Genomic DNA, 9,435 nt, shown 5'->3' with positions numbered 1-9,435 from the left:
CCTCTGGAAATAGACTGATAAGGAAAAATACTGTGCATTTTGCACACTATTCTCTGTATTGTACAAAAGATACACAGAGCTGAATAGCTTTAAGAGGAATTAGATTTCTCTGTAAATGCAGGAGTAAATAAATGAAACTTGAATTAATTAGATATCACAGGCCTTAAAATCTTAGTGTATGAAGATATTTAACCATACCCTAACATGAATCACACAACCTATTCCTTGCCTGTACAAACAGAACTGATTCCTTCCGACATAAACACATGAAGATGCTGGGATTCTGTTACCTTTTCCAACTGCACTCTGCAACAATCTGCTTATCCAATGCTAAGCTTCACTGCAGCTGGGGACCCTCTACTGGGTCAGTGCAGCCCTACTTCTGGCCAGCTTGTCTGCCCCAGGTGTTTTTCATGCTGTCTTTGCTGATACAAGTTTTATTCAGTAATAGCATCCACTAACTTAGAGATATATAAGCAGCATGATATTTTCTATTTCCCCAGATTTACAGGATTACATTTTACTGTTTATAAATGCCATTGTATTACTGGAATTAAATTATCGTATAATTATATAATGCTGAGTTTTACAATATAAAATCCCTCTAATGAAAGTTGCCAAAGGAACACGACAAGCAAGATTTCTGGAAAGAAAAAAAGAAGGCTGTATATATGTTTATTCACCTTTTGAACACAAACCTGACCATAACACAGGAATCTAATAATAATAAACATCTGTAATTGTTAAAAAAAGTACAGGCAACAAGTAGAAGGGAAAGATGCTGGGAGTCTTCTGAAGGGAAGGACATCAGGCCAGTTCACTTTTAGATATCAGGTCTGCACAGAAAATTGGTCTTGACAAAAATTCATAGGAATCCAGAGTCTCTGTTCATACTATTCACTTAGTTCTAAGGACCAACTACAGCAATTTAAAATTACTACTTATATTTCGTAACAACGTGAATCACTTAAAAAAAAAGAAATTCACAGGGGCACTCCCTTGGCAGGACTCAGAGTGCGTGAGGCTGTACAGGAAGTTCTTTTGTAGGCTCTATAAATACCTGGTCAAACAGACAGTAATCTCTCTCCCTCTTCTTCAGATTTCCACTGCACGCCTTGGATCCATGCTCCTAATCAGCTTATGAGCTTCCCTTGACCTACGCTTCTTTTCCTAATGCGTGTCTGACTATGGCTGTCCTCAAAGTCAAATTCACCAAAACCAAGAGGGACAAATTGGCTCAGATCTTATGGATCCTCAACTGGGTTTCTGTAGTGAGTGGGATCATTCTCTTCAGTCTTGGCCTCTTTCTGAAAATAGAGATCAAGAAGCGCAATGAAGTGATGGCAAAAGGGGACATTAACTCTGTCCCCAACATGCTGATCTCTGTAGGGGTCATAGCATGTATCATCAACTTTCTGGGTGGCAAAATCTGCTATGACTGCTCAGATGCAAACAAGTTCTCTCGCTGGAAACTGGTAATGCTGCCCTACATCGTATGTACCTTCTGTTTTACCTTCTGCATCCTGGTGGGTGCTCTCATGTGCTATACCATGAGGAACGAGCTGGAGGAGTCTCTCTATCTGGGACTGAGGGATGCCATTAAGTTCTATAAAGACACAGACATACCTGGGAGATGTTTCTTAAAGAAAACAGTGGATTTGTTACAAATTGGATTCCGTTGCTGTGGAAACAATGGCTTTAGAGACTGGTTTGAAATTCAGTGGGTATCTCCTCGGTATCTGAATATGGCTTCCAAGGAGGTTCTGGAGTAAGTATTTATCAGTCACAGCAAAAAAATCTAGAAGAAAAACTCTTTAGGGACTGGAAAGCCCTTTTGTCTGGACCTTTGCATCATAATTTTAAAAAATGTAGAATGACTAGGTTACTCACAAAATATGCTAAATACATGCACAATCAAAAGCTGCCCTTTGTTAAGCCTTTAGGGATGCTAAACAAAGCAAAGATGTATTTCCTTTTTCAGTGTGGTGAATTAGCTACCTCAAATGTTGAATTTCATTTATAGTGAGCTGATAACAGTAAGAAAAAAAGGATTGTACTATCAGTACGTTGCACAGTCAATTCTAAGCACTGAAAGGCCCCTCTTCTTCAAGGTATTAGACTTTGCAATCCCAAGTTCAAATCTGTATGTTCACATGTGAGAAACTGCCAAACACCACATACATTGCATAAAAAGCAGAAATCCCCCATTTCTTTCTGCTGGTGATGCTTCACATGATGTAGCAACTGTGAAATTATATGCACAAAAAGAAGAGTGGTAATACTTAGAGAAAATGTAAAAATTAAAAAAAAAATTACTTACAAAAGTAAACAATCCAGTCTGTAATAATTCTTCTAAAGCTGAAAAAGGTCTTCACTGACAAGAGAGTAGTAGCTTCGTATACCCAGGAAAGACAAATGGAAAGAGCTTGACTGGCATTTGTAAATGCTACATTTTGTTGAACTCAAAAATCAGTGACAATTTAAAGCCAGAGAAAGGGAGGCCAAAGGTCTTAATTTTACAGAATTTGCAATTTGAAACTGCCAGCATAAGCAAAGCATATATAGAGAGCTGCAAATACACCAGAGGGCAGGACCTAGGAGAATAGAAACAAGAGGGCATCAGCAGACAGAAGACACTTGTCTGTGGAAATAAAGCAATACAGGCATTCTCAAGAGAGAGAAGTTAGCAAGTGTCACACAGAACAGACTGACCAGAGCTGTTTCAAGTCTTGGGTCTATGCTGAAAAGTGACATGACAACAAAGACTATCCCTGGGAATTTAGGAGTAGTAGCTTAGTGTGAGGTAAAAAGTAAAATATACTTCCTTTTATTTCTGTGAGAGAGGCAGAAACAGTAATGTTTTACCCAGGGTTTTAATTAAGTTGTGTTTTATTCTGCAGGCTCCTCTGTGCTCTGCCGTTGTTTTGAGAATACACTGTCAGTTAGGTTTTGCCCCACTTAGGCAGAAGGTGGCAGTGAAATGTGTGTGAGGAAAGCAATTTGTAAATGTCTTTTGCTGTGGATAGATTGCTTAATTTTATCTTGACTGGCAGAATCCAAGTTGGTACTGTATAACAAAACTATACCATGACTTCCAAAAATCTACTAGTGAAACATTTGATATGAAATACTTGGAAGCAAAGCCCAGCTGGTAATGTTCTGAAAGGATGGAGAAGGAACCAAGTCTTTCTTGGTTTCAACTTGTACTCTGTGTCAGTAGTTTGTAGATCAAGAGGCAAAGCAGGTGAGATCTGATATACTGTGAACTCACATGTAAGCTTTGCAAAACTGAACTTTTCACCTTCCTGCAAAACCCTCTTCTACAGATCTCTTGCCAACACCATAATTTAACAAGGCATGGAAACAGTCAGTGGGAATGGTAGGAACATGAGGTTACAGCAGTACAATGCCACCATTGCTTTGGTTGGGTAAAAACCATCTTTGCTCAAAAGCAAAGATTTGCTTTACAATACCATAACTACTTTGAATTGCAACAGCAAATAGCAGTGAATGTGTAGCTCCACCAATTCTTTTACTGAAGTCTTCCCTTCTAACAGTACCAAGACACAAATGAAATATTTTTTTTAATTTGCCACTAGCAGAGGAAACACAGTGGCAGGAGGATATAACCCAAGTCTGAAAACTGCTACTGCTGGCAGTAGAAAGGACTCCTCTTTATACCACTCCCAGAACAAAAGAAAGTGTTTTAATTGATGCTTGAAATCAAAAGAGTTTAAGAGATTGTATTTCAACCATCTTAAATGCTGTACTATATTGGGGTCATTAAATATATATAATACCTTGAAACATGGAGGGCCTTTTGCCATCCCAGGTAAGATCTTCCCTTTCACAATGTGCCAGTCTTTCTCTCCTCTGTGAACTTTCTCTTCTCCTCCCACATTGGAGCCCTCTGGTTTGTGCCTCTCTGGCTCCCTTCCCTTCCAGTGCTTGGTTTTGCCTATGCCTACAACATGGCTCACACACTTCAGCCAGGGATATGGTGGCAACAAAATGAAAAGCTAGACTTGAAAATGGAGAAAAATTCATGCCTATCCCACTCCAAACTGGAGCAGGAAATGGCAGGTGAACTTCCTGGTTTACCTGGAAAGAACTTTGAGGAAAATGTTTTTGAGAGAATTTTAAGTAAAACAAAAAAACCCCACTACAACCCAAATTAGAGGAAGAAAAGAAGAAGAAACAAAAGGGGAGGTTGTATTTAGTGGGCTCACAGCAATAAAACAAAAGCAGTTTTTCTGCCATCATAGCACTGACACAAATACTGAGCTTCCTAGCAACTTGTGTTACATTTGAAGGTCCCAAATTCCAGGTCAAGACTGGACCACAGTGTTTCTGCTCTGTTTACCTAATGAGCTTCTTTTAATGATTTCCTTCCCTCTCATTTAGATCAGCTGTACTGGAACAGAAAAATATTATTTGCAAACATTAATAAATGAGTAAGTTTTGGAAAATACTAGAAAATTTACTATTGACAAATAGTGAATGCTGTATATCTAAGTGGAATTATCTATCCTGTATTCCAGTCCCCTTACAAAGGGTAAATGGCCTGGACTTGATAAACCAGAACATGGTTTTCACCCATAGGGCTGTCTCAGGAAATCAGCCTTTTCCACCAAGCATAAGAACAGATACATGCTTAGAGGCTGCTTCCCCAAGGTGTGAGTGTGTCTCTCAGCATCTTAGACACTGTCCAGTTTCTGGAAAATCTCTTTCTCGGAAGAAAACAGATGCCAAAGATTCATTTATCTTCCAGAAAATCTTGGTTAATTTGAGACAGTGTTCTCTGCCCATCCTATAATTTTTTTTTCCTATTCCCCTTTATCTTTCTTCTTTCACTTGTTTTCCACCTGATCTTATAGAGGAGGGAAATGAGTATTTTTAGCAACAAATACATTTCTTAAAGTTACAGAAAGTGAAGTTACAATAAGTAGAATTTTCCTTGTGAATTAGTCTCAAAACACGTGCTGGACCAGCCCTTGCAATGGGTACAGTGGCAAAAGGCCAGCAGATGATTTCCAGTGCTTCCTGTGGCGTACAAAGTTGTTCTTGTATTAGGATCCCTCTCATGGAATGATTATGCTGAAAAATTAATCCAGAAGTAGTGAAATACAGGGTTTACAGGGATATAACTTCCATTAGAATTCCACCAAGATAAACAAGTCCAAAAATTGTCTTTAGTATTCAGCACAAAGACACCTAAAAAGGCAACATCTCCTACACCACACTTAAATCCAATATTCAGTGTTCCTGCAGTGAACAACTTTGCCAGTTGAAAGTATATCCTCATTTTCCTTTTGTTATGTTGGAGAGGCCTACATTGCAACAGAGTTGTGTTATTCTAAAATCACAGGCACTGCCTGCTGCTGTCACCAGGTTTGTAATGCCCAGACTTTGTGCTGTTGCAGCCGTCTGAAGAGCAACGTTGACGGGAAGTTCTTGGTGGATGGAGTCCCCTTCAGCTGCTGCAATCCCAGCTCACCACGGCCCTGCATCCAGTACCAGCTGACGAACAACAGCGCTCACTACAACTATGATTTCCTCACAGAGGAGCTCAATATCTGGATGAAGGGGTGCAGACAGGCCCTGCTGGATTACTACACTGGTATCATGAGATCCATTGGCATTGCAGCATTGCTTATTTGGTTGTTCGAGGTAGGTCTCACAAAAATGGTCTTTATCGGATTAATAAGTCTTCTGTCTCTCCAGCATGAAAAACAATGACAGTGTAACACATGAGAAGTGCCTCAGCATCCAGTATAAAGGCCACAAGCACTTCAGGAATGTTGAAGGATTTCTTTTAGCAAAGACAACTTTTCCAAAGTCCACAGAGTAGAAGGAAATCTTGTTGAGGACGAGAACTATCAGAAACCATGCATATAATTTATAAAGCTTTTTCAATAGAATATAGCATAATCCCTTCCCTGATGCATTTATGGGATCAGATACAGGATGGTAAATGCAGTGACACAACTTCAAGGAAATTTGGTGAGAAGGTCTGAGTGCTGCTTTAAGAAATATATAAAATATGAGTAGGTCTTTGGCTCCATGCACTAATTTTGTTTATAATTAAAATTGAGCATTTTATTAATATCTCAAAGCCTCCTTTTCATATTACATAGTTTCACCATATAGACAGTACTTGCAGTCGTGGCATATCATCCCTTTAGAAGTAGATTGGGCTGCTGGTTATGCAATCAAAATAAGCACATCACAGGCAGCCTGCAAAGCTGCAGTGCTCCTGCTGACGTCTACAAGGAAGAGCTCTCTGGATGTTGTCATCTGCAAGTAAAGGACTCCCCAATGGCACAGGCTCCAATAGTTTTCTTACCTTTTTAGCATGTTTTAGTTTTCTGACTATTGCTCTATTTATTACATAAATATTAACATTGTAATTTAAGTAGTTCACAACAGTCCTCAGGCAGTTCTAGGAGGGGTTGTGGTGGCAGAAATAACGTGAAGCATGTGAAAAGCTGTGAGGCAGCTCTCTGTGTTCCCTTAAATATTGACAAGCTGATCCTGATTCCAACAGAACAATCAAAGTGGAACTTTTTCCTAAGCTTAGACTTCAGCCTCTGCCATCCTTCTTAATTTTCATGCCTTGGCATGCTTGACACATATGGCTTACAAGGGAATGATTAAACCTCCTTGGAAGAAATATTGATTTAATCTATATCAGTGGAAAAAAAAATCCACTGAAATTAACACACTACAATTTTTTCTTTCCTAGTGACTGATGGATCCATTAGTTGATCATCCATTTGACATCAGTTAGTTGCAGTCTCTGAGGCCACAAGGTTCACAAGTAATTCTAGGTATTTATATGCAAGGAGGATTGCTACCTCAAGAATGAAGAGAGAATCAATCCATCTCTCCCTGCTATCTTTCTTTTAAAATGTAATTAACTGGAAAAGTGGTTAGACATTGTTAGGATAAAGAGTCTGTCTGCTTTACACAGTTATGTAAACACACAAGTCAGAAAACTGAGCGATAGGACAGGCTGCAATTTCAGCTGTTTAACCATGAACTGTTTCTTACAGCTCTCTGTACTCATTGGTGTCCGGTACCTGCAGACAGCCATGAAGAATGTCCTTCTGCTAGGAGATCTGGAGGGTGAATCAGATGGTTGGTTACTAGAAAATAGTTTTGTGGAAACTGCCAAATACAACATCAACATCATTAAGAATCTCGGCAAAGCCAACCAGATCTCCACTGTCTCAGGCATGAACGACCCCAACATTAATGTTCAAAACACAGACTGTGACAAAACTAATATCACAACAAAATCTATCCCTGCAGCTAGGTAGGCAAATCTTCCAAGAAATGACATCACAAGTGTAGCTTTGCTCTATTACAGTCCTACAGTCACCAGATTTTATCTGGTGGGGAAAAAAAAGTAGAAAAACTAGTAAAACAATTGAACAAACCAGACCGGTGACAGCTCCAAAAATGCTGATACTTCTTTGGATGGATGTGTTTTTACTTGTAAAATTCCTGATTCTCAACACTGCAAGAAATTTCTGGAATCTCCCCCACTTTCTCTACTTTACTTAGAGACTTCTATCATGGTCTGAATGCATCACAATAATCATTATGCACAAGCAAATATTTCAGACAAGGTGAGTCTACATGTACAAACATACAGATTAGTTGAATAGGAACCAAAGATGTCATTACACCTATAAAATCTCAGGAGCAGGGAAATCCCAAAAGAAATTATTACACTGGATAAAAAGCTTATTTATAAAAAAGAAGATAAAACTTGAAGATTCTGCTGGTGCAAGTTAGGAAAGGGGCAATTTTAACAAAAATATACATATATGACAGCCTACAAGAATCCACCATGTATATGAAATTCAGGTGAAGTCAATAAAAGTTACCACAAAAGTATTTCACTTGTTTTTCCCAAAATGTCTGAAGTACCTTTTCACTTTCCCCTCCAATAGTTTAGAGAATGCTAGTTGCCCCACTTCCCTGAAAATCAGAGTACAACTGAGAGGAGTTCTCTGCTTAAGAAAACTGCTGGCTTGTGCAGGGGTATTTAAACTTCCAACCAGCATGTGATAGCACAAGTTTAAAAACAAGTAGATACTTTCTATGAAACAAACGCTGATGATCCTAGATGCTTGAAAGCTCCTAGTTTCAAAAGTACTTAGCACACTGTTCCAGGGGTGGGAAGGTAAGAGGTTTGTAATCAATGAAGGCAGACAGACTGACAGCTTGCACATCATGCCCCTGCTACAGTCCTCAGGAGCTCTGTCAATGCATGGAGTGAAAGCCTTCAATGCATAAAACACCTGAAGTCACAGGATGCCCTAGGACTGTAAATGATCATTAATAGTCAGCAGGAGAAAAATACCAATAAAAAACAGAGGTGGAAAGACCAAATGAAATATTTTACATGTTACTGCTGGGAGTGCATTCTTTAGATAATGAAGTAAACCAAATTTTATCACTGAAATATTTTAAATAAAACCATTCCTGCTTTTGAAACTGTTCAAAATAACAGTAAAAACTTCTCTACCTAAATACTGTTGTATCCCATGAGAAAAAGCAAAAATTATACTATAAGGATATATTGTAAATAAATTGCACAATGCAATAATCTGTAGTGTAATTCCAGGAGTCTATGTGCATGACTGTAATTTCAACTGTACTTCCTTCACTGCCCAACATGATAGGCCTACACTTAAGTATGTTAAAACCCCTTCAAAGAACTAGATTTATAAACTGAGACTTCCTTCTACAAGAACTCTTAATTCTCCCCTTTGCACTGCACTTACCTGTATGCCTACTTCTTGTCTTCCTTGCAATCACTTTGCCCAGTGGGTGATTAAAACTTAACTGGTGTGTAATTCCTTCAGCCATTTCTGGAAGCCAGAAATACTTACCAGCAGCTCTATAATTAGCTGATGATACAGGCTGGAAAAGAATGAATGCAGAGAGTTGTGGTTTCTTGAGAGATCAGGGAAAAGACACTCCTTGTATGGCTAACTAATCAGATTTTGCATGTTTTTCTTTAAATGCAGTGTAATTTTTTTCAGATAAGTATGCCAAGTGTCATCTGGTGAGTCAATAGCAGTCACTTCCTCAAGACAATTTTATTCTATTTTTGGTACAACAGTCCTAGACTTCAATAACTAAAGCTTGTAGAATTAGAAGAACCGTAAGCTTACTCATTTGATAGCTTTCTAGTTAATGGGTTTGTCAAGAGTCTGCTCTGAAAAAACAGATTTGGAAGGAAGAGTGAACTGATGAGCCAGCCTCAGGATCTCTGTCAAGACAAAAAAATGCCATCCAGCAGCAGCTGTAACACATTACCACAAAGAGCAGAGGTGTAAGTATCCAGCTATACAATTTTCTCTGGCCCCCACACAGCTAATTTACTTGCATATGAACAAAACACATTTTACCGTTAAA

The 9,435-nt window shown here is 38.8% G+C and overlaps 1 protein-coding gene across 1 annotated transcript; it reads left to right on the top strand.

The window, feature by feature from the left end:
* Nucleotides 1–690: 690 nt before the first annotated feature.
* Nucleotides 691–7,461, top strand: LOC131084863 (photoreceptor outer segment membrane glycoprotein 2). Its single transcript, XM_058026623.1, has 3 exons — nt 691–1,768; nt 5,424–5,670; nt 7,056–7,461. The coding sequence occupies exons 1-3, from the start codon at nt 1,188–1,190 to the stop codon at nt 7,320–7,322; spliced, it is 1,095 nt and encodes a 364-aa protein (XP_057882606.1). The 5' UTR covers nt 691–1,187; the 3' UTR covers nt 7,323–7,461.
* The last annotated feature ends 1,974 nt before the right edge of the window (nt 7,462–9,435 follow it).

This window comes from Melospiza georgiana, chromosome 6 (genome assembly GCF_028018845.1).
Source record: "Melospiza georgiana isolate bMelGeo1 chromosome 6, bMelGeo1.pri, whole genome shotgun sequence".
NCBI classification, from domain to species: domain Eukaryota; kingdom Metazoa; phylum Chordata; class Aves; order Passeriformes; family Passerellidae; genus Melospiza; species Melospiza georgiana.
Note: the sequence above shows the minus strand (reverse complement) of the source record. Positions and strands in the feature narration are given on the sequence as shown.